The following is a 26,847-nucleotide window of genomic DNA, read 5'->3' as shown; positions in this document are numbered from 1 at the left end:
CATATCAGTGCATCCTTAATTTCTATTTACTTAGGATTGAACTATGAAAAATGAACTGCATGACACACAACAGTAGAGCGGTTGTTGTTACTTGCTTATCCCACTTTGAAAGTCAATGCTCACTAATTTCTGCTTATCTTTAACAATTCATAAATTCTTTACTATTTTCTTGACATACTTGTAGAAATGCTGTTCATCTTTTTCAGAATTTTTGCTGCTTTTTCTTGAGCTGCAGGTGCTGCTGTGTGAGATGTCGTCTTATATTGTGATTAAAAGAGACTATTATGAAATTGCCCACATAACGCATGCTGGGCGCTCCTTACTCTTTCTGATACTCACTGTTAAAAAATGGTCAATGCAAAACCGACACAAACAAATTAATCAAGGAATCTGCCATCTTTCTGTTTGAAAAGTGTACACAGTAATCGCGGTGTCATGAAAATGTCAAGCTTGAGTGACAGTGCTTCCGCCTCGCTTGATATTGCGTAAAGAGAGTGTGCCTAACAAATGATACTGAGGAATGATATCATCATAAGAAAAGAGCAGAAAGACAGTACCGGCCAGCGCAACAACACGAAAGATTGGATTGAAGAAAGTGAATTTGCTCTTAGCAATTTTTCATTTACTCTTACTCAGGAAATTATTGCACATTTATAAAAATAACTCGCGACCATCGTTACAGAATACTTGGTACCACAATAATGACTGAATAATGAACCCAGCAGTTCGGCTCATACGCCTACGTCAGGGGAATCGTCTCCTGGAGGATTACGTAGAGGACTTTTGCGCTCTGGCCAGCCAGGTGGATTTTAATGAGGTCGCACTCAAAGACATTTTTTGCTTTGGTCTGAGTAAGCCGATCTCCTCCTTGATGCCTGGCGGTCGCAGTTCCCTCAGCCTGGCTCAATATATCGACCTCGCCCTACAGATCATTGGTTCCACGTTCACTGTGGGGGAGGCGGATGCCGAGCCAGGGTTCCACGTCATGGCCGCCGCCGAGCCAGGGTTCCACGTCATGGCTGCCGCCGAGCCAGGGTTCCACGTCATGGCTGCCAAGCCAGGGTTTCACGTCATGGCCGCCAAGCCAGTGTTTCACGTCATGGCCGCCAAACCAGAGTTCCTAGTCATGGTCGCTGAGCTAGCGCCATTTTTTGCACCATGCCACGTCGCAGCAACGCCTCAGCCTGCTCCATGCCACGTCACAGCAACACCTCAGCCTGCTCCATGCCACGTCACAGCAACGCCTCAGCCTGCACCATGCCACGTCACAGCCACACCTGAGCAGTTGGACCTGGAGATGATTCCCGCCCTTATACCCACCCTTAGTTCTCCTGAACAGGTAAGCGGAACTTTCGGCCCTCCGACCCCACCTGGACCCTCCGAGCCCTGGAATTCGCCTTGGCCCTCGACACTGCCTCAGCTCTGCGTTCCCTCGGCTCCACTGCGGTCCTTCAGCCTGTCGGCTTTGCCGGGGTCCCTCGTCCCTCCTTGGTCTTTCGGTCACCTGGCTCCGCTTTGGCTCTCCGATCCTCTGGCTGCGCCTCGTCCCTCTGATCTGTCAGCTCCACTGGGGACCTCCATCCCTATGGCTCCACCTTGGTCCTCAGTCCCACCGGCTCCACCTCATTCTTCCGATCCCCCAGCTCTGCCTTGCTCCTCCGAGCCTCCAGCACCGCCTTGGTCCTCCCTGCCATCGGCTCCACCCTGGCCCTTCGAGTTTTCAGCTACTCACCGGGCACCAAGTTCCATGGCTCTGCCCCTCGAGTCTCTCACGGCTCCACCCCCCACAGACTTTGCCCTGGTCACACATCCCACGCCTCAAGACAACCCCCCCCCCCCAGCTCCCTACAGAACTTTGAATTTATGTCATGTTTTACGTGTTTTGTTTATGTGTTGGGGCGTTGGGAGCCGCCCCTTAGTGGGGGGGATATGTCATGTGTATTTTGTTGATTCATGTCTTTTATTTTGAAAAGTTTAGTTCCTGTTCCCTTGTCATGTGATTTCATGTTTTCCCTCCATGTTCATGTGTCATGTTTTCATTGGTTTATTGTTTAATTAGCTTGTTATCAGTTTTGTTTGTTCATTGGTATATGTTCTGCCATGTCATGTATTTAGGCCCTCATGTTTACCATTGTCTTTTGTCAAGTATTGAATGAATGTGAATGTGTATATGCATAGTAATGTTGTTTATAGTCAAGTCATGTTTATAGTCAAGTTCATGTTTATGTTTTATGTTTCACGTTTGTAGTTAGGGTTACTGGTTATCACGTTTGTAAATAAACTGCACTTGGGTTCTCTCTACACTTCGTCATCATCATCATCATTGCCAGCAGCCAGCATCATTACATTAGTAGCTAAGCTAGCTACATTTTTGAGTAGCTTGCCCAACTCTGAATATCAGTATGTTTTTCCAGCCATTTTTAAGAATTTTCCTAAGCAGGAAATTAGCAATAATATGTTTCAAAACAACCAACAGCTTCTTTCAAAAATCATTATTGGAAGAAATCTAATATTAATGCCTTATTTGGAGTTCAACTGGCACAGTTCATCTACTGTAGATCCAGTAACTTGCCAGCTCACGGACCTGCTCATTGATCAAGACCCAAATAAATTATTGCAACTTCACCAGCATCAAGCAGTGAGAAGAACTGCTATAGACTGAGTGGGAGTTGTTTGGATATACATGATAAATTCCCTGCCATTGTATACTCCAGCTTGGGTGAGCCAATTAAATGCAGCTCAGCAGTGAACATTCTGTCATGGCAAGCACTGCATGTTTAAACCAACTCATGAATAATGGAACAGTGAATGATGCAACCAACGCAGTGCAGCACAGGGGATCTGTAGAGACTCTGGCTAGTGAGGCAATAGCTTCCCCTACTCCTCAATCCCCACTAAATCCAAAATCCATGCTGGAAATGAGGTAACAGCTGTCCCATTGACGAAAATGTCTTTCTTACCAGTTCAGAGAATTCATTGCTTCCCAAGTCTAACCGTTCCAGCTGTGACAGCCTGTGAATTGACCTGCAACGTGACATAATAGGAAATCAATCCTTTAATATCAGCTGTATCAGAACAAAAAGAAAGACTCAAAACTCTATATTCATGTCATTACTTTCCTAAAGGCAAAGACATCATGGATAAAGATTAATGAACCTGCATTTTTAATGTTATGGACTGGAAGCTATGGATTGTTAAAATCCATAACTTATGGTGTAAATTTTGAAGATTACAGTTTCAAATATTATGTCTACTTTGTGAAGACACAGGGGTGAAGTCACTAAACAGATGTACCAATTTTGCATGTAGTATTTTAAGCTGATGAGCGTTTGAGCAGTAGTGGAGTGATGCTGTACCGTCCCTATAAAATATGCCAGATTGTGGTTTGCTGCATCCTCCTGTTTTTAAGGTACCTAATTAGCACAATTTATTTAGTAAATCGGTTGCGTGCAAACAGATGAAACTAACTAACTATTTCATTCTTTGTGAATTACTCCCACAGTTTATTTGATTTGAATATTCGTGAAAATATTGCGCAAACACCTCTCTTCTAGTATGGAACATTCCTCCATGCTCTCTGGTTTTGATGGAAGTATGGGTGATATTATTGCCAGCAGATAAAAATAGTCTTGAACCAGGACATCTGAACAAGTCAGCAAGCATAAACCACCGTGTGCAATATGTGTCCCTCTCTAGAGAGGTCCAGAGGCCTTCTCCACAGCGACAAATGACATTAAAGGCTCACTACACTAACTCTCTCCCTTACACTAACTTATTTCTAATTCACATATCGAGGGATGAACAAAATAAAACCTACATGCCATTCCTCTACAGCAGGGGTGTCCAAACTTTTCAGGCAGGGGCCAAATGCAGAAAAAATAAGGTGCCGTGGGCCGCATCGCTATAATAATTTAGAAAATGGCTAGAAGCAACTAGATTGCCAATATGCATAATCTTTATATTGTATGCTTAATATTATGCAAGTTTTAATCATAATTTGTGCTCTATGGTATGCTTGTGTAGGCCCTACATGTAAATAAAGGATAGGGTATTTCACTCACAAAGAACTCTTATAATAGAACAGTGATGCGTCCTATACAAAATATTATACTCATTAATTCACATTTTATCTTTTTGACGTCCATTCAGTGGCACTGCAAAGAACATATATATCTGTTACAGAGTGTTGTAATCAGATTACATTTTATCACTTTATGAAGTGATGCAACAAATTAGTCTTTATTTTTCAAGGAATAACTCTTTATAGCTATACAATTATAACTTCTGTTCTGTTGTTACTTGCGTTACAAATACGATTTTAATTTGATCAAAATTATCACGCTTCATTTTATTTTGTAGATGTGCATTGTGAGCTGAGCGTGCGCATCAGGCACAGATGTGCAAGTGTTTTAAGCGCTCTCTTCTACAGTATGTCCTCACTCAAATGTCGCTGAGTGAGGATTTTTCTTGTTTCAATGAAATATCAGAACGAACCAATTAATTATTCTTCCCAGTGCTAAATTGGACTGGATGTCTGGACGGGTATGCTCAGTTCGCGCATCTCTGTGCACGCTCAATCAACTCAGTACAGCCGCTCACACAACAGCACCTCTACTCAGTTGAATGATGTGAAGTATTGGGACATTTTTACAAGAACAACAACATGAGTAAAGTATCTAACCTGATGTCAATCCTTTAATAAATGCATCATTCTTTCTGCAGGGCGCTTCATCCTTGGAAATAAGAAGTATTCCAAACTCTTGTTGAACTCTGCCTGTGGATAAAGCTGGTGACGACACAGAACGCACTAGCAGAGACGATGCGCTGTGAATAGCGGCGGCATGTGATAGCGACATCCAGTGCCCAGAATATGAATTTCATATAATTTCTCCTTAGCGGGCCTAATTCTGTTCTATTTCTAAAGTCTCTCGCGGGCCGCATCGGAGCAGTCGGAGGGCCGCAGATGGCCCACGGGCCAGACTTTGGACACCCCTGCTCTACAGGGAAGAATATATATAACTTTAAAATATTACATAATTAAATTTTCATATCTACACACAAAAATAAATAAATGACCATTAAAATGACACAATATGACAAAGTAAATACACAAAATATTTTGTTAGGATGTGCTAACAAAAAATACTACAATTAAAAAAAAAAAAAACAATAGCATAAAATGTTTTAGAACATTAAAAATTACAAATATTATATAAAAATTATATATTATATTATACAGGGTTGCATAAAATGTATGTGTACATACTGTATATGTATGTATGTGTGTTTATATATATATATATATATATATATATATATATATATATATATATATATATATATATATATATATAATCATATCATTTATTTATTTAGAAAGAGAATCAATCTGGTCTAATAACATACTCTTTATATAAAAACATTTTATAGAAGATTTGTTTTTTGTTTTTTAGCCAGTATGTTGAAATAAAATACAAATAAATGTAAATATCAGTAATACAATTCAGTAAGTTTTTGCAGGAATTCATTGTTTATAAGATGTTTTATTTTTTTTTTTAAACTAATGCAATTATTTGAAGTAAAATCATATTTAAACAGCAATATTGGCATATTTTCTCAACTGCTATGGTAGATGTATTGAAAAAAGCAGTCTAGGTAAATAGGCTCAAATATAATTTAATCGGAATGCTTTGTGGGAAAAAATACATGGTCTGAGATAACTACTAATGTATGAATCAAAGGGTTCCCTAAAACATTTTTCATAAGGAATGAGCAGAAAGTTACTCACTTTGGCATAGTTTTTAGGTGATTTTCACGAAGCTCCAGGATCCGTAATTTGGACAATCTGAAATACAAGTTGTAAATCATTTAAAAAAAACTATATATATATATATATATATATATATATATATATATATATATATATATATATATATATATATATATGTTAAAAACTTAAATAAATGCAACTAAATAAATATAACTTGCATTTAAATTAAATGATATGCAACAGCCCTTGACCAATCTCACAGCTACTATAATGAATCCCCTTTTCCCTATCCAAATGCAATAACCATTCATTAAGCACAGCATGAGGTGCAAGAACTCTTTAGGCAAATCACTGCTAGAAACAGTTCTTGCCTCTGTAACTATTTACTAATAGGGATACAACATAAGATAAAAAAATTAAAAAATAAAAAATGCTATAATGGCAACTGAAAAAACAAACAAAAAAAACAATATGAATCAAGATGGGTACTAGTGAGCCATTTTAGAACAGGAACAGAGAAGACTGAGACTACACTCTTACCTCCCAAAATTGGCAGGTAGGTATTCAAGGAAGGCGTCATTTAAGAAGAGCTGTGTCAAGTTGAGGAGCTGGGTGAAGCCGTCTGGGAGTCTGAGGAAACAGAGAGGTGATCAGACCATCTTAAAGGCCAGTGCCCTTAAGATTTGATAAGCGTTAAGTACTTCAGGAGCGGTGAGAGCCATCTGTAATCCCTCTACTTCACCTTCTTATGCCTTTGTTAGCATTCCAGTGAATGGAGTCACTTGAGGTCTGATTTAATCATAATATGAAGAAGAGATGAGCCTCTGTGACCTAAAATATTATAAACTATTATAAAATTGATATTTTAAGTAATTTTTAACTTTAAAAATTTAATTAGATCTTTTCATGTAATCATGGATTTTTACTTCTATTTTTGTTATTTGTATTATATTTAAGTTTTTAAATATTTTTACTTTATTTACTCTGACATGTTCACAAGTCCCTGAGGCAGAGTCCAAGTAAAGTCTCTAGTCTTTCAAGGCCTAGTCTAAGTCAAGTCTCAAGTCTTTGTTCACAAGTCCAAGTCAAGTCTTTTTTTTTTTTGTGGGGGGGGGGGGGGGGATAGTTCTTTATCTGCAGCTGGTTAGTTTAATAAAACCTGTATAAGGCTAATTCAATTTTGAAATATTAAACTGACTATTAAAGGGATCACCTAGAAATGCATCCTTAATCTTCCCTTGAGCAGAGTTTCATTATTTTTTAATGCATGATGTGTGCTTACAGTATGCAGTATTAATGCACAAATCTGCTTCATAATTCAAAACTACTTTTAATGATGGACTTTTTAAAGGGGAAAAAAAATTGACTACATTAGGCTGTCTTTAGAAGCATTCTCTTTTTATGGTAGGTTCCACCATGCATAGACACTATTCTTAGAGCAATTATTTTCAGCTCTATATACAAGATATTGAGCTATAATATACTTTAAATGCCAATGGTCAAAGGAGGTGTGAGCTGTGTGTTGTTTTTTCCACCTATTTATTTTCAGATCACTGTTCAAATCAATGACTTCAGTCCTCGATTCACCCAAGAAGGGGGATATGTAGTGAACAACAGACAAGACAGCATTCCAGGTGCCCCAGTTTATGGCAGGGCCCCTCTCTAACTGTCACGGTGAAGACAAGTTGATAATTTATGATTGGATCATGGTGGACCAACATAAACAAATGCCAAGCAGCCATCAGATAACGCTGCTCAGACAACTACCAGACAACTCTTACGGGGCAGGAAGGAAGGCCCCTGATCCACCTCCATATTGGAAGGGACCTCTCATTGGTCCACGGGTGGTTTCTTAACACCACCATATTTTGGACATCCCACTTCTTGACTTACATCCTAAAGTTTAAGCTATGATGGCCATAAAAATTCCTTAAGACCTCCAGAACACAATAATTGACAGAAGTTGACCTACAGGTGCATCTCAATAAATTAGAATGTCGTGGAAAAGTTCATTTATTTCAGTAATTCAACTCAAATTGTGAAACTCGTGTATTAAATAAATTCAGTGCACACAGACTGAAGTAGTTTAAGTCTTTGGTTCTTTTAATTGTGATGATTTTGGCTCACATTTAACAAAAACCCACCAATTCACTATCTCAAAAAATTAGAATACATCATAAGACCAATAAAAAAAAACATTTTTAGTGAATTGTTGGCCTTCTGGAAAGTATGTTCATTTACTGTATATGTACCCAATACTTGGTAGGGGCTCCTTTTGCTTTAATTACTGCCTCAATTCGGCGTGGCATGGAGGTGATCAGTTTGTGGCACTGCTGAGGTGGTATGGAAGCCCAGGTTTCTTTGACAGTGGCCTTCAGCTCATCTGCATTTTTTGGTCTCTTGTTTCTCATTTTCCTCTTGCCAATACCCCATAGATTCTCTGTGGGGTTCAGGTCTGGTGAGTTTGCTGGCCAGTCAAGCACACCAACACCATGGTCATTTAACCAACTTTTGGTGCTTTTGGCAGTGTGGGCAAGTGCCAAATCCTGCTAGAAAATGAAATCAGCATCTTTAAAAATCTGGTCAGCAGAAGGAAGCATGAAGTGCTCCAATATTTCTTGGTAAATGGGTGCAGTGACTTTGGTTTTCAAAAAACACAATGGACCAACACCAGCAGATGACATTGCACCCCAAATCATCACAGACTGTGGAAACTTAACACTGGACTTCAAGCAACTTGGGCTATGAGCTTCTCCACCCTTCCTCCAGACTCTAGGACCTTGGTTTCCAGATGAAATACAAAACTTGCTCTCATCTGAAAAGAGGACTTTGGACCACTGGGCAACAGTCCAGTTCTTCTTCTCCTTAGCCCAGGTAAGACGCCTCTGACGATGTCTGTGGTTCAGGAGTGGCTTAACAAGAGGAATACGACAACTGTAGCCAAATTCCTTGACACGTCTGTGTGTGGTGGCTCTTGATGCCTTGACCCCAGCCTCAGTCCATTCCTTGTGAAGTTCACCCAAATTCTTGAATCGATTTTGCTTGACAATCCTCATAAGGTTGCGGTTCTCTCGGTTAGTTGTGCATCTTTTTCTTCCACACTTTTTCCTTCCACTCAACTTTCTGTTAACATGCTTGGATACAGCACTCTGTGAACAGCCAGCTTCTTTGGCACTGAATGTTTGTGGCTTACCCTCCTTGTGAAGGGTGTCAGTGATTGTCTTCTGGACAACTGTCAGATCAGCAGTCTTCCCCATGATTGTGTAGCCTAGTGAACCAAACTGAGAGACCATTTTGAAGGCTCAGGAAACCTTTGCAGGTGTTTTGAGTAGATTAGCTGATTGGCATGTCACCATATTCTAATTTTTTGAGAGAGTGAATTGGTGGGTTTTTGTTAAATGTGAGCCAAAATCATCACAATTAAAAGAACCAAAGACTTAAACTACTTCAGTCTGTGTGCATTGAATTTATTTAATACACGAGTTTCACAATTTGAGTTGAATTACTGAAATAAATGAACTTTTCCACGACATTCTAATTTATTGAGATGCACCTGTATTAACATATAAATGAGTGTATGGATGATAGTTCAACCATATTTCTTACAATATTTGGACTCTATGCGTTCTGCATATCGCCAAGAATATTTTGGAAGTTGTTTTGGAAAGTGAACAATGCAAAGGTTAAACCTTAAATACACTGTTCTAACTGTACACTACAGACTATTCAAATGAGTTCCACACTGAGAAGGAAGAGTAGGCCAAACCATGTGTGCCACCTGATATTTCAACAGCCAATCAAAACACTGGAACAGAAAGGCGCCAAACGGTAATCTCCTCACCATCAGAAATCGATAAAAGTACCCTTCCAATGGACAAAGTTCTGACAGTACAACACTCTACATTCTGAGTCCCCAGTCCTGCGAGGAAGGACAGTTACAGTGGCAATTACAGAAATATCCAAGTTCATTGTCTCCGGCCTGAGTGGTTGGAGACACCAACAGATCGCTCCATGTTCTGTGTCTCCTGCAAGAGAGACAATAACAGACACAACCAGCAACAAGGTTAAGCTCTCTTGAGCAAACCTTGGCTTTAAGTTTCCTGCATTTGCGTGTTCCAGATAAAGGAACTTCTGAGCCAATATCAGGGCTTCATCTGTGTGTTCCAGTGTATCCAAACTTCTTTCCAGAGAACTTGGCATTAGTGTATATTACCAGCTTATGATTATCTAATGTTCTTTAGATTACATAACCTGATTATTCAATGGCTAGAAAATAATCTTGAGTTATTTGTTTAGTTAGGAATAAGGTCTTCACCTAATTACTTAACAGAGAAACAACAGTTTATCTTTCTATAAAATAGTAGCCATTAGGGGTGTAACGGTACACAGAAGTCACGGTTCGGTATGTACCTCGGTTTTGGGGTCACGGTTCGATACGAGTTCGGTACAACTGGAAAAAGCAACAAATCCCAAATGCTAGGTTTCTTTTCATTTATTTTCAACAGACAATTACAGTTTGTTCCACCTAGTGGCATTTAGTACCCCCTGAGGTACAGTACAGCCTCCTTTATTTTTTTTATTTCAACTACAGACAAGTACAATGCAAAAAGTACAAGGCAAATATAAGGCACTGTGGTACAGTTCAGAGTATGTGAAACAGAGAATAACAACAACAACTAAAACATAAAGTGAACATATATGTATAAAATAATAATAATAATAATAATAAAAGTATACTGGGATAAAAAAGTGCTATATAATATTAGGGCAGTTACATGAATTTGAAAAGCTTTAACATTTTTATTGTTTTTATAAGCTTTTTGTTTTGTGATCTCATGTTTGAAAGGGTTTCAAAGTATATTATGAGGTCAGTATCACAAAAGGTAATATATGGGGGTTTCTTTTGAGTTATTTTTGTCTTATGAATATAAAACTTTGCCAAAATAATTAAAAGATTAATAATGTAATTTTGTTTTACAGAAAAATGTGGGTTTTGAAAACAAAGTAAAATAAGGTTCTAAATTAAGAGTTTTGCTTAATTTTTTTGTCATATCTATTTTAAAGTCAGTCCAAAAAGAAACAGAAAAAGGGCAATAAAAAATAAATGTTCAATATCTTCAAATGATGTGTTACAAAAAGTACATTTATCACAAACAGTATGAATATAGTATCTACTAATGGCTGCATTTACAGGATAACATCTATGAATAATTTTGTAAATTATTTATTATACTTTATTAGAAATAACATATTTATATGGTAATGTCCAAATGCTGTGCCAAGATATACAATGACAGCCTCCTTTAGTGTACTAAGCACTAAACAGTAAACAGAATGCACTCTTGCATAGGCCATATTTTTTTGTAGGGTTGATAAAAAACAAAAGGTATTTGGTCACAATCAGCTACAAAACTGAAAAAGCATCTCTTGTGTTATAAAAGTACAAAATAAATAAAATAATGAAAAATAAAACTTTTGCATTAGGAGAAGCCATTTTTGTTTTGGGTTGGTGCATAGATGGTCTCTTCTTCTTGTGCTCTTTTTTCCTGTTGTGGCAGTTAGCGAACAGCGTTGCATTACTACGCGCGCCCCCTTCTGGATTGGAGTGTGGATCGCCTGTGACTGACTCCGATGTATTTCCTCTGACTGCATTGCACCGAACCGTGACATCAGTACCGTGATGTTTCGGGATGAATACATGTACCGTTACACCCCTAGTAGCCATACTCTACCATAGCAACATACAACTCAACCACTTGCATCTTTCCATCCTATGCACTTCAATTTCTTCTCTATTAATTTACTTAGCATATTAGTACCATTTTGTAGTTGTTGTTAGTCATTCTTGTTTATTTTTTTGTAAACAGATTTAACTTAGAACAACTGTGTCTTCCTTGTGTTGATAATACAGCAGGAGGTTGTAAAGATTAGGGAGAATTTCACAAAACCCTTCAGATTAGTCATATGAACAACTCCTTACAATTTACATGTTTCTAATTTACTGAATGGTCCATTTGGATCATAATACTGTTAAAGTAAAATTCCTTAGCTGGTGCCCAGATGTAAACAGAGGGAGGGGCCATCTGACATTCATAAACACACACACACATACACCTGAAGTGACGTGTTATCAAAATTCACTTCATACTTATGTGTCTTGTGTGAGGTCCACTACATAATTGGGTGGTCGTGTGGTTATCACAACAGAGGAATCCAGATGACAAATAATTGCTTCACAAATGGAAACAAAACTTTTGTGGAACAAAGTACAAAGGGAATAAAAACAGCACATCCATGCATGTAAAATAAACAATTTCCTATTTTTTGAATCGTAGAAGGAAATGGCAAATGTTGGAAATACATTCATGAAAATAATTTCCTACAATAATAAACACACAAGTTCTCAATCTTTCTGATTAAAAAAATGGGGGCAGCTCTACTTACTTGGCTATAGGATTTACACTGGCCTCCACAACTGATAGACATTTACAACATTTGATGTTGTCTGGAAACTCTTGAATCCCTGAAAAAATAAAAGCCAATTATCCCACATTGATACATTTTGTGCATAAAATATACAATCACATAAAATCAATAGCAATATACTCAGAGAAAAGCTGAAAGTAACTTTTAACACAAATACAGAAAAAAGTAAAGGATATAAACTGCAGAATGTACCATTTTTACTAATATCTAACTCTTTCAGGTTTACAAGGCTGGCGATGGTGGTTGGCAGGTTGGAGAGGTCATTGTCAGGCATACTCAGCTTCTTGAGTGCTTGACAGTTGAAGAGTTGCTGAGAAAAGTGAGAGAGAGACATATAAAGAGATCTGGTTGGAGGGTGCATCACAGTGCGATCGGTTTGGAGGGTATTTAAATTGTAAGTGGAGGCTCTGACTATATATCATATGAACATAACTGAACATCTGGTGTTATTTCAAGGAACACTGCCGTTCAAAATTCGAATAAACTTAATAAAATGGTGTTAGCACTGCTTTAAACCCTTCATTTTGAAGCCCTGCTTTTGACAGCTAGAATGGATTTACATAGAGACACTTCCACAGATTGACAAGCAGTTTTTAAGACAAGTTAAGTGCTTTTCATGTGCTGTATTTGTTCATTCAATGTTATTAACCTCCATAAAAATGGAAATAAAAATGAGTGTGTGTGCGTGTGTGTGTCTGTGTGTGTGTGTGTGTGTGTACATGTTTAACCTCCATTGTGAGGACCAAATGTCCTCACAAGGATAGTAAAACCTGAGATCACCTACATTGTGGGGACCAGCCAGCGGTCCCCACGAGGGAAATGGCTTAGTGAACATACTAAATTATGTTTTCTTTTGAAAATGTAATAATACAAAAAGGTTTCTGTTAGGGTTAGGCTTAGGGGTAGGGTTAGGGGAAGGAAATTATCGTTAGATACATATAAAATCCATAGAAGTCTATGGAAAGTCCCCATGATGATATAAAACAAAACGTGTGTGTGTGTGTGTGGGTGGTTTGCGTGGTTAATGAGGACTTTTTTTTAGGTTACAAACTGGTAATTACAAGGGTATTATGCTATTAATGTGGTTTATGAGGACATTTCTATTGTCCCCATAAATCAAATTGCTTAAAAAACATACTAAATGATGGTTTTTTTGTTTGTTTTTTTTTTAAATGTAAAAATGCAGAAAGTTTTTTGTGAGGGTTAGGTTTAGGGGTAGGGTTAGGCTTAGGGGATAGACTCTATAGTTCGTACAGTATACAAATCATTATGTCTATGGAGAGTCCTCATAATGATAGCTGCACCAACAAGTGTGTGTGTGTGTAAAAACATGGCAATTTTGCCAACACCACATTTTCTGTCTGACTGTGGTGACAATTCAATCGATGAACAATCAGTTTGAAACTATGCTGTATTCTCAAATTATTCAGTTATTGAAGTGAATGCTAGATTTGTCAAATAAATAAATAAATAAATAAATAAATAAATTAAATTAAAAAGAAATTATAGGTAAGAAACAGAGTAAAAATTGAGAAATATAAGAGGTTTTACGATGTAGGAGAAATATTTAAACATTTAATGATTTTGAAAAAAAGTTCTGTAGCCTATTTTGTCAGAGTCCTCAAAAATCTAAAAAACCTGACCACCCAGGAATAATTTATATATCAGGTTCAAGTATGAACAATATGAAAAAGATGAAACAAAAAAACCCAGAATTACTTTAACACAGGGTTTAGAATAACACTGGGTTAAAAATGTGAAAAGCCTAATTTGATAACATACCACTTTGACAAGGAAAAAGGAATGCAACCAATTAACATTGTGTTATACAGCGTGATATGGAGGTGGAGTTACCTTGGTACACAAGGAATAGATAAATCAGTATAAATGCTTAAGTCAGAATTCAAACAAACAGCCTTCTGTCATATATTCATGGATTACACCAGCCTGAATATGCACAAACACTACATGGTATACTATTCCAAACTAAATCTAGCAAGATACTAAAGCAATATCAATGTGTAAACGAATCCACACTAACATAACACAATGCTGCTGCATTTAGCAGCATCTGTCATTACACTGCTTTGCACATGCAGGGGGAGCTGTTCACGGTCCTGAAAAAACTCTAACCAAATCCCAAAATGGAAATAATCATAATATTACTAAACTTTGTTTATATAGCACATTTAGTCACTCATAGTGCTTAAATAAACAATCATCCATTTCATGAAACATTTGTCTAAATGTCCTGCTTTAGAAAATGTGAGGTGATGTATGTAATGTTCGGTAGATATCATGCAGGCGTACATTGACAACTTACCTTAGGCAGCTCCTCAATCTGGTTGGCATCCAGGTAAAGCTCTTCTAGTGTGCGCTCGAAGCTGAAGATCTCCTTAGGGACTTGCTGCAGGCTACAGTGGGAGTAATCCAGCACTGAGATGACCTCCTCCTCCCCCCGGAAGCATCGACAGGGCACCAGGCGGCCGATGATCTTCCTCTTGGTAGTCATCTCCAGACACTGCACTTCAGGAGGAAAGAGTAAAAGATCATGTTAGTTTATGACAGATATGCTTATACAGGGCTTACAATACAGAAATTCGCTCTAAGTCTCTAGCTCAGTGTTCCCTAAACCTGTTCTTGGAGGGCCCCCAAAAGTACGCATTTTGGATGTCACCCTTATCTGAAATACCCACTTCAGGTCTTCGAGTACTTTATTAACAAGTTGATGAGTTGAATCAGGTGGGTTTGATTATCTAATTGTCTGATATAATAACTATAGACCTTTTTCACAGTAGCGCCATATTTGATTTTTGATGGGAATGAAAATGAGGCTGTGAGGGGTAGACTTATAGTCTCTTTATTAACATGCACTGTATAAAGCCATATACTGTTAAGGTCTTAGATTATATCTCGTTTTTCACAACTCACGTGTTCTGGAGTTTCGTCAGTGGAACAATCAAAAACACTTGAAACAACAGTACAACCTATTGAAGAGACTGTAAGTATAGGCTATCGCTAACAGCCTCACTGTCATTCCAAGGTGGCGTTCAAGATGGCGTTACTGTGAATAAGGTGAAGGTGGTATAGTATAACTGCTAAGCATGGTGCAAGAAAATTGCATAAGTACCTCTACGTATTTATAATTGGCACCAATAGAAAATTGTCTGGAGCTTTGTGTTTCACTTAAGTTATTTCATATCCACGAATCTTACTATAGGCTTACTATATTCCCTGATACTGACAGATTTTTGTTTCATAAAAGACATCATAGTATACTTCTGTTGGGTCATTTTTTTTGGGGCTCTTTCCTTTAATTTGGAGGAAAATAAAGAAAGAGAAATTCTGAAAAGTGGGGGCCAAACTCAAACCTGCAACCCCATAATTATGTGTTGCAAGCACATCCACTGAACCACAGCTTTGAAAAATTTATGAGAAATGTTATTTAAAGACCACAGTTAATGTTTTCCTGAATCAATGATTTCCCCCAATAAAACTACATTTATAACAGCCAGACTTCCATAACAACTTCTCAGGTACTTCATAATGGAAAATCACAAACATAGCTTGTATTGCTTATCCTGCAGGAGGGGCTGCTGTACAGTAATTACACAAGGCACGAAAAAGATGCCAGACCATACCAGATCCCTCATAAAAAATTCACAACACTAAATTTACCACCTTGCCTTAATTTGAACTGCAGGACGAGCATCATAACCTGAGTGATGACATAACCTGTGCTCCACAACACAAAGATGATATAACATGAAGAGTTAATGCTTTACTTTAATGGTGTTAGAGAGCAGCAACCTGTGTCATAAATCAAAGCAGTTTATCTGATTTTCTTTATCATGAAAGCTCATTTAACACCCATGAGAGAAATCCTTCCAGGAGCCAATCACAAATATCAGTCAGAGAAAAAGGAAACAGTATAACACAAAATTGCTTATATCAATCAACTGTGACGAGATATGTCTCTACTGCCTCTGCCCTGACAAGGAGCCAAAAAGCGATGTGGCGGGCATTGTAATCTTCTCCAGGGATGGAAATGTGTTGTTAAAACAATGTTTGAGAGGGCATTAGAGAATAATGTCTGAATTGAAAGCTTTGCTTTGCTAATACGGAGTGCTTCTGTCTCTTACAAATGCAAATGTATCACTGATAATTAAAACATTTTTCACTCAACAAAGAAAAGCAGCAGCTCTGTATGAATGAGTACACACAGAGGATTTTGGAGATTCAAATTTCAGGCAGAGTTGGTGCCAAAGAATGGGAATTTTAGGATGCTGTTCCTTTTATGGACCCAGCAACCAAATATTAGCCTGGTGCATGGTTCCGCCAAGCTTCTGATATGAGAAATAGAGACTTTCTTCTACATGAATTTGTGAACATGTCATTTCCTCTCACTAATGATGTCCTCTTGAGATGTGTTGCAAGATACAAAAAGAATAGGCAAGAATGATGCAAGAGGGAATCAAAGCTATAAAACAAAAATGGTGATTCAGGTGATACAATACTATATGAGAAAATCAATCTACAGTTAAAAACAGACAAAAGGGGGATTCATTAAGAATGAACTGCACCCGCTGATAGCGCCTTTTATTTGTACATGCTGCCTGTGCTGTTTTAGTGCTAAGTTTACCAAAGGAATTTTGCAAATGAGGTTAAGGTTGCGGGTCGGTTTTGAGTGCTAGGTTGAGAAACAGACTGCCACAATCTAGCACATTTTGCAGGGACTTTACTGTAAAGCATCACTTCACCACATCTCTTTTAAAAGAAATTCCATTTACTGCCTACCTTCTGTAGGTGGTTACAGCACAACGGTAAATGGTAAATGCGTCTGGCAAACTTTTTTGAACAAAGTGCAATCTATAATCAAGGGCTGCAACTAACAATTATTTCGATAATCGATTAATCTAACAATTATTAGAACGATTATTCGACTATTCGGTGATTATTGCAACGGTTAATCATTAGCTTTTAACTGATTATTCAGCTTGTGCCCCGACTTAAAATGTTGTATTGTATTAAATGTACCAGCTCCTTTTATACCCATATGTCTGGTGGAGTGGCATGCAAATACCACTCGCCAATTTTCATTGGCCTTTTATCAAAGACCAGAGGTGTCTCAGGTTCCCAAGAGTGACCCCTAGTGTCACTACATCGACACCAACGTCTCATTCCCTCCATCAGGGAATGGAGGTTACACCAGTAATCATGACGTTAGAGACATTTGAGATGGCATAAGAGTGAACCCATGATAATAGAATTATAATTTCTGGGTGAACTATTCCTTTAAGAATGGCTTAATTTAAAAACGGCACAGTAATATGAGTTAAGTTCAATTGCTAAATAACATTCAGGTTTTTGCGCTGAAATACCATACACAGAAGTGGATTTTTAGTATCATCTCAACCTGCTTTATCTGCTCTCTCTGGTTCTCCACTCAGGCTCAAAATGTACCATCCTTTCTTCTGAAAGACAGCCACATGCAGAGAACTGTCAGCAACCATCCAAAAGAAGAAACAAAAACATGTTTCCAAGGGGATTGTGAGATAGCAAAACAATGGCTGCAGATAAGAGGTTTTCTTATAGGAGATCTGCTAGGGGAGAGAAAGATTGCTTCTGATAAGATCTGATAAGAACACAAGTCATGTTCACTCACCAAAAAATAAAAATGTCCCAGATAAGATAGCAGATTTTTCTCATCTGATTCATTGTACATGAACTAACCGTTTTACTCCAAAAGGTCATTCTTCAGTGTCCACTTTTTGGATCCTGAGGAAAGATAATGTCAAGGTACCAGGGCTGCCCATCAATACACCACAATAAAAAAGAGTTTAAATACATAAAGTATGAATTGAATACAAAATGTACTACAATATAACAAACCTGAAAACATACATATTAACTTTAAAGTTCTGAAAATCTCTCTGATGATATTTGTTCTTCCTGATTGGAAAAAGACTGCTTCACAACAAAAATATACTGTATAGTTTGCTAATTTGAATAACTGGCTGTTCAAAACATACTCATTATTCATGAACTTCAGAATTTATTATGTCAATGTCTTTTAAGCTTAGAAATGAGCATTTATTTTCATTATTAAAGTGTAAACGGGGGGGCCTGATGCTGACTACCACCCCTGGAGTCGCGAGTTCGAATCCAGGGTGTGCTGAGTAACTCCAGCCAGGTCTCCTAAGCAACTAAAATGGCCCAGTTGCTAGGGAGGGTAGAGTCACATGGGGTAACCTCCTTGTGGTTACGATTAGTGGTTCTCCCTCTCAGTGGGGCACGTGGTAAGTTCTGCGTGGATCGCGGAAAGTAGCATGAGCCTCCACATGCTGGGAGTCTCTGCGGTGTTATGCACAGCGAGCCACTTGATAAGATGCGTGGATTGACCGAGGCAGCAGAGACTTGTCCTCCACCACCTGTATTGAGGTGAGTAACTGCGCTACCACGAGGACCTACTAAGTAGTGGGAATTGGGCATTCCAAATTGGGAAGAAAAGGGGATAAAAATAAATAAATTAAAATGTGTGAACAGAGAACAAATGCTCTCTGGTCACATCATATGAGCATTTTGATGTTTAGCTCAAAATTTATAAAAACGTTGACTTTTCAGAATAATCTTATATGGTTATAATAAATAACTATACAAACAGTTTGCTACTATGTAAAATAAATCTTTGTTCATTTAAGCAATAAAGTCTTTTAAAGTTAGTAATACTTTATCATGTGTTTATTTGATTGTTTCTGCTCTAGTTTATTACATTTATTTTTCTTCATTGATTGCATTTGAAGCACCTTCCTCTCATTATTGCGATTACTGTATTTTTCCTCAGGAGGAAATGTTTGGTTGATTGCTGCATTACACAAATTAATTACTGTATTCATCCACTGTTTCATGTGTTTGCTAGTTTGCTGTGGATGCACAAGCCAAAAGTCGGGTAATGAGTGAACCCTGCATTCTAGTTGAGGAGAGACATGGAGAGCAGGATCTGTTTGACAAGCTATAAGAGAAAACAGCAAAATGTACCTCCTTTCCTCCTTACCAAGTAAGTTACATATACTACAATATACAACTGCTGCTGTCAACAGGGCTAAGAAACTAAATTTAGGGATGCACAGAAATTTCATCCACCGAAAATGTTCTATTTAGTTATTTTCGGTTTTCAGCCAAAAGAGATAAAAAGGCAGAAACTCTAGGCTGATAATTTGAACAGAAACTGTTATTTTCAAATCCGGTAACAGAAACAATCACAGGGAGGAAAAGCATGGTTTATTTTGCACATGTATGTCCACATCCCCAGAAGTGAAGTGATCGCTGTCTTGGTCATTAGCGCATTAACTAAAGGTGTTTTCCAGTGCTCCGGTACTGTTTGTCATGGTCATTGGTGTCAAGTTCAATATATGACATTAAATGCAGAAAGGCACCATTAAAGAAGTCCATATGACTCGTGCATTACATTCAAAGTCTCTTGAATCCATACAATAGTTTTGTGAATCGCAAAGGATGCATTTAATAAGTAAATACATTGTCTGCATGCGCAGAGTTTGTTGACACAAACTCATAGCATGCGCAAGCACGGCTTCTGAAGCACTACTGTTTTTAGTGGTGCTCAAAGTTCTTCCTGGAATTTTCTATCAAAATTAAAGGCAGAGGGTTTTAAAATTGAGAAATTATGACTGAAATAATATTATTGTATATAACCTTTTTATTATTATTATTATTAAATTACAATAATATTTAAATTGGCTGAGTAATGTGATATCCTGTCACAACTCAAATGAACACAAAGAGATCCACTAAAGAATCCATTCCACATTCCAGATTCACATACAATATGGGAAACAAAATATGCCAATAGAACTGGCTTCATGTTCACTAAAGATTTTCACTGGAATTATAGTTATTTTTGCTGCTGCATTCTCCAAACACATCTATGTAAGCATGCGCTAGACTGACATATTTGACTATTGCACCGTGTCTCGCTGGCTTTTCAGTGTCTCATGAAGAGATGCATTTTTTTATATGCTGTTTCAATTAAAAAGGAATTTCAGCCTTTAAAACGTATCTTGAGACACCCACGTTTTGTTTTATACATTGCACTGTGTCTGTTTTAGCCCAAGAATGCGATAGGTTTGACGGCTGTTAGTGCTTGGCAGTAGACTTGCCACAATATCATAATTTTCACACCAGTGCGGTGTTCACGTTCAAACCGACTAACACTAGTATTACCGGTATTATGGGGTAATTTTTGTTAAGCAATAGCCTACACAATAATGCAAGGCAGCTTGATTTAAAACTTTTAACTTTATTTTTTATTTATTGTAACAAAAAATGAAACTGAAAAAAAATGAAGTGCAATTAAAATGTGTGTTGTTCCAACTTTTTGTAAGATGGATTTTCAACAGTTGTGAAGGGCAACATCTCTTTGGCAACGAACCTACTTCATCCATGAATTCTCTCCATCATGGGCTACCGGTCTGGTATATCGTTGTCTGGGCAAATACATCACTTATTGTGGGTTGTTGTGGGTTTAATGTTGGTGTTTTATTACCTTTCATCCCAGGACCCAGTTTTGCTGCTTCGGAAGTGTAATGACTTTGAATGTGTGTGAATAAATTTGTTTTGTTCCCTCCTAGGGCTGGGCGATATACAAGAAATATGTACATGATATTTTTATAAAATAAAAAAATAAAAAAAATCACAATATCCCATTATATCATCAACCCCCCAGCCGAGGGATCGGTGAATATTCTTGCTTTAGTGATTTTGCATTGAAAATTAAATTCACTGATTTAAAAAAATGAAAAACTTAAACCAAAGACATTTCTAAATTCAAATTGCACTCCAAACGAAATGAAAAAGAATTAAAATAATGAAGTGGTCCAAAAAAAATAAATCATATATAACCACCTTTCCATTTACCGTCACGCAAGAATCCGTCTGACAACAGGCGGAAAATTACTAATACAAATTAAGATCTAAAAAATATGAATGTAAACATAATAATTATAATGATGATAATAATCACTGAAATATAAATCATGGTTCGAGGTGAATGTGTTTTAGTTTTATTTTATGATTTAATCACAGATGTATAGGCTATATATAAAGTGATCCTGCAGAGTTGTACTCACAACAAACTGCTCTGTGGAAATAAAGTGAACTGAACTCAGAGCACCTCCTGAGCTGAGATGGTCTGAGGTCATTTGCAGCATTCTCATAGACGATACTATTCTTGCAAAAACAAATCCGAGACATCTTACAGTTACCCACCATTCACATTATATTCGCTACCAGCAATTAAACGTCTTCTGTCAGTGCGCGTACTTTGCTGCCTGTGTAATTTGATACATTGGTAAAGAACATCTGGCTTTCAGTGCGTTATTTAGGTTCATTTATCATGGGTTGCACACTCTTCATTAGGCAACTATTCTTTATTTAATTCTATTCTATTCGTTAGGCTATTGTGTTGATATTGGAAGTATCATCCATAATGTTTCCCACTTTTACCCAGTATAAAATTTCACACCGGTGTTGTCCCTTGTACCAAGTAAAATCGGTAACAACGTACACTGTGGTAACCCTACTTGGCAGACATCCAAAATTGTGTGCATTTTTATCTTAAATATGACAAATATCTGAATTTTAATTTGACAGCCGTAACAACTGTTAGTTCTAGTTCTCTTATCTGAATGGACAAGCGGCGTTCCAAGAGTGCTTATATTTAGCACAACAGCACTTGTACACTTCACTGTTTGTATTACTACACGGCATTCCAGACAGGGTGTCAGTCTGCGTTTCTCTGTGATGCGCAACAGTTGATTCTGCTTTGAAGCTTCGTTTGGAACTATTAACTGCCCATATTGTCTCTAAAATGTAAGTTACTCAATTTTAACCTGTGGCCTCATGCCTATGGCTGAATCCCAGCTGTGTTGATATGTGTGATACTGCTTAATTTATTCACAAGTCATTGTGTTTTCAGAACTGTATTGTCTCATTTTTATTTGCCCATGGTGGTCCATGTGACATTCTGAAATTCAGCACTGTTCTCATCTCAAAAGACAATCAATGAAAAAAAATAACAAAAGACAACAAATGACGAAAATGGATCCATAAATGGAAATTCTGACATCCTTTACTTAACCTTATGTTGTTCCATACCTCTATGACGTTCTTTCTTCCGTGGAACACAAAATGGAGATGTTAGGCAGAATGTTAGCTTCAGCCATCATTCGCTTTCATTGCATCTTTTTTCCATATAATTAACTTGACTGGTGACTAAGGCTGTGAGTCCCTAACATTTTGTCTAACATCTCCATTGGTTTCCATTGAAGAAAGTCATACAGGTTTGGAACATCATGTGGGTGAGTAAATGATGACAGAATTTTATTTTTGGGTAAACTATGACTTTAATGTTCACACAAGATTGTTAAATTTTTAAATCCATTACAATGCAAACATTTGCATCCAATAGGAAATCCAGCAGTAGAGTACAAGTGTTGAGTGATTACAAAGAGTAGCCAGATCTGCCCAGGGTGCTATGGAAACTGCATGACGCAAGAGCTGCTTCTGCAAAGGTGAGAGGACACATTCACAAGTTCGCAGCTCTGATCCAGCAAAATGGTTTAATTCTTTTCTTCTAAAGTCTTTCAGTCCGCTCACATAGAGACATCTCCAATAATTCCCTGCCGCTCCCATTGAGGATAACTCTAATGATTTTGGTGAACCAAGGCTGCATTATATGACATCTACAGAGAGCAGAGGTGCCACAAGATGAAATTCTATCAAATGTATCCTACCAAAAAGACTTCAGTGTTTCCACCATTTTATAAAGGTAATTCATTTGACCAAAGCAAGGAGCATAAAGTGCTCCCCAAAAAAATTAAAACAGAACATTGTATTAAAAATGCATGTATATCTAACAACAATTTCCTCAGGGCCGCATGCAGCCAGCCTGACACATATTGTTCGTAATAGCTCTATCTTCTAAATCTACAGAAGCTGAAATATATTTAGTTACAGATACAGTATTACTCACATTCCTTTGACAGTCAGTATGATACATATATAAAGGTAAAAGTTATTAAAGACCTAATATTACTTGCATGCATAAGACAAATGTAGACAACTTGTAATCGCATTAATATATAAACAGTAATTAACATATTAAAAATACAGGCAAAAAAAAAAAAAAGCGAGCCACTTCAAAGCTAGAGTCAAAGAGAGCAAGGTTAACATTGCCGGTTATTATCAAGACAAAGACTTTCAACAGGGCTGCAGCCTAAGGAACAGCCTCACAGAAAACCTCAGGCTATGAAAATCTGTCTAAATACTTTGTCATGTAATTTCATTAGTATTCATAGGTAATGATACGTAAAGTAGTTCTAGCACACAAATTTGTTTTTACGTTTAGATATACACTGATTCATACAATGACAACGAATGCTCAGTGTGGAGGTGGGGGCGTGGTGAAGCATTCGTTTGGAGAGAGACAAAGTGGTAAGGGTGCACACACCTGAGCACAATATGTCTAACACCTGTTTCTGATTGCAATGAGCAATGGGGAGAGCGATATGAGGAACCACGCCAGAGACTGGGAAAGAGAGAGTCGCACCAAGCTGTCTGTGTGTTAAATGCTGGAAAGCTATTTTGAGTTATTAAAGACTGACCTTTTTGAGTTGAAGCCATGTTTCCCATTTCCTCCTTTACCCCACAAATGAACCCTGTTACACTCAGCTTGTAAAACATTAACAATTTTACATACGGTATGTGCATGTTCTATTAAAGATATCCAAATGTTTACAAAATGTTTTTTCAATATTAAAGTTAATATTTGGATTTTTATTTTTTATTATTATTATTTTTATGTTTAACGCAATCACATTTATTTAACATTGTTAACGTATAAACCTAATTTGACTGTGGTAAGTAAATTAAGTAAATAAATACATTTGTCATGAAAAAGGTCTTTCTCTGACAAAGTTTCTGCATAATTTACTGATACATGACAGTCGTGCTATGGGACTGAACTTGGCCATCTGCAGCAGTACCTTTGCAAAGGCAACTTCAGTTCAGAGCAGTCTTCAGAAGATTTTAGGTCAAAGATTTTCATGTAGATGTTGACATTGTTAATATTTCCATATCAATCCAAATGTACAAAGTATGTGAAGGCAACACTGTGTGTAGAGTACAAATACAGTAGGGATGACCCAATACTACAATACTATTCGGGTCAGATACCGCGCTCATGTACTTGTACTTGTAAAAATGCTCCAATACCAAAAACTGATACCATCTGACACTGACACTATCTGAATGTCATTCCGTAAACATTCAGCACACAAATTAAAATCACGTTATATCGTAGTGTGATTATTAAATTGCAAAAGTTACAATTTAATGAGATAAATATATAGTTTGCATGTGCTGCGCGCTTCAAAGTGAATGTTTGGACCCAGTGTTTTGCCGACACCAGCTGCTCATACCTTTCAGAGCTCTTTGGCTCATACACGGAAAACAGCACCATGAGCATCGCGCACTCTGTTTGTAGCAGATGACAGTGCACTAATTCACTTTGTAGCACAAGGCACATACACTACATTTAAAAAAATAAAAAAATTACGACAAATTTATTTTTATTTCTCTTGTAATTTGTAGCATTTTTTAAAACAATTGTTTGTCAATATTTCGCATTACGTAACATATGTCTTTTTTTTTTTTTTCAGCTTTTGATCTATACCAGTGCTGCTGTAGGTTCAGTTATTGTGGGTGATTCTGAGATTGACCTCCTGGCAGTCTTGCCTCAGGTCAGTTAGGCTCAAGGGGAAACAGGATTACATGAGCACATGTGTACATCAGGACAGATGACAATTTTAAATGAATCATGCCATCTTCACTTATCACACAAGATGTCTGGGTATGTTTGATTGTTTGTCCCTAAAAATAAAGGAAACACTTTACAATAAGGTTGTATATGCTTACATTAGTCAATACTTTAGGTTCCATAAACTAAAAATGAACAATATTTTTAACAGCATTTATTAATATTGGTAAATTTTAATTTATATAATGACATTGTTCATTGTTAGTTTATCTTAGTTCTTAATGCATTAACTAATTTTAAAGTATACAATTTTAAAATTGTAAACATGTATTTGTATGTTGAAATTAACATTAACCAAGTGCTGCAAAAGTACTGTTCATTCTTAGTTCATGTTAACTAATGTAGTTAACTAATGTTAACCAATACAACTTTTTGTAAACTGTTACCAAAAAAAATAAAAAAATAAAGTGTCTTAAGAAAGGAATTCAACTCTTTGGGTCCTATTTTAAGAGCGTTAGCGTTAAGCGTAGCGCTATGCAATAAGTCATATGCGCAAAATCAATGGGCATAGCAGTGAAGCTTTGGTATTTTTTTCTAAGTCTAGGTGTAAGTGAGTTGGGCAAAATTGTGTGTGCAATGTGCTGATGGGCTAGGTCAATTTTAATTTAATTCTGAGGTTTTAGTCTGTTCCCAGTCAAGCAGCAGCGATATAAACAAAGACAGCACATTCATTAGAAGTTGGTAGTGTAAATGGGCTGTATGCAATTGATTAGAGTATAGAAATATGGATTTACGTTCTTTTGTGCATTAACTGCGTCTTTTTTGTATATCAGGCATATTTCTATGAGAGTGACATGCTCCTTTTATATGCATGGAAAATGTGGTTCTTGTCTGGATTTGGATGTAGGCTCCGTTAAATTATAGAGAATGTAAATATTATTGATCATATTGATCAAGTGAAACACAAATCATGGATAGTATTAACAGTTATTGTATCTGCCTTCCAGGTTAGGCTGTGATTTTTTGCACGAACTTCACTTCTACCGGTCGATTTTGCTTTAAAAAATTTAAATCATTTATTGAAAAAAAAAAAAAAAAAAAAATCAACAAAAATATTTCTACATTCAAATTACACTTCAAACAAAACAGAAATATAATCAAAATAACTAAGTGGTCAAAAAATCCTATTTTAACATCCAAACATTTTACCCTCTCCATCTTCCACCGGCCTCATTTGCAGTGACTTAAAAGTCACTCTACGACAATAGGTGGAAAAAATATTAATACAAATTAGATAATAAATACAACTGTAAATATAAACAATAATAATAATAATAATAATAATAATAATAATAAAAATAATTGAAAAATAAACCATGACCTCTAAAAAGTTTAACACAAATTTTTGTTTCATAAAACGGCTACAACAATGATTTCCAGGGACATAATTTGATGTTCCACTATATTTATTAGTGGAATCTTCGTTTCGTGGATTATCGTTAAAAATCTCCAAACTGCAAATGCAGGAAATTATTTTAGGCTTTGTGCTGAAAACAGATGTGGTCCTAAAACCTGTAAGCGCAATGACCTATTTTTAAGGAAATTAGCAAATTCGCCACTTCATTAACATACAATACAACCACAGTTAGCATGCATACACCCACAGACGGCGCAAACACTCCCGACCATACCCACTTGAAACGCAATTTTTGTGGACGCTCTCACGAAAATTGGATAAGACATTGCGCACAGTCGT

The 26,847-nt window shown here is 37.0% G+C and overlaps 1 protein-coding gene across 15 annotated transcripts in view; it reads right to left on the bottom strand.

Moving 5' to 3' along the window:
- The window catches only part of LOC127445609 (leucine-rich repeat-containing protein 7-like), a 218,175-nt gene that overhangs the window by 64,302 nt on the left and 127,026 nt on the right, over positions 1-26,847 (bottom strand). For all 15 annotated transcript variants that reach the window (XM_051705753.1, XM_051705754.1, XM_051705748.1 and 12 more), the window contains 6 exons: positions 14,580-14,782; positions 12,449-12,566; positions 12,215-12,293; positions 6,311-6,400; positions 5,789-5,845; positions 2,961-3,024 (listed from right to left, as the gene is read on the bottom strand). In XM_051705753.1, coding sequence (XP_051561713.1) covers positions 2,961-3,024; positions 5,789-5,845; positions 6,311-6,400; positions 12,215-12,293; positions 12,449-12,566; positions 14,580-14,768 — 597 coding nt within the window. In that variant the 5' untranslated portion in view covers positions 14,769-14,782. The remainder of the gene's footprint in view (positions 1-2,960; positions 3,025-5,788; positions 5,846-6,310; positions 6,401-12,214; positions 12,294-12,448; positions 12,567-14,579; positions 14,783-26,847) is intronic.

The sequence above is a fragment of the Myxocyprinus asiaticus genome, chromosome 9 (assembly GCF_019703515.2).
Source record: "Myxocyprinus asiaticus isolate MX2 ecotype Aquarium Trade chromosome 9, UBuf_Myxa_2, whole genome shotgun sequence".
Lineage (NCBI taxonomy): Eukaryota > Metazoa > Chordata > Actinopteri > Cypriniformes > Catostomidae > Myxocyprinus > Myxocyprinus asiaticus.
The sequence above is the reverse complement of the archived record's forward strand: the minus strand, read 5'-3'. Positions and strand labels throughout refer to the sequence as shown.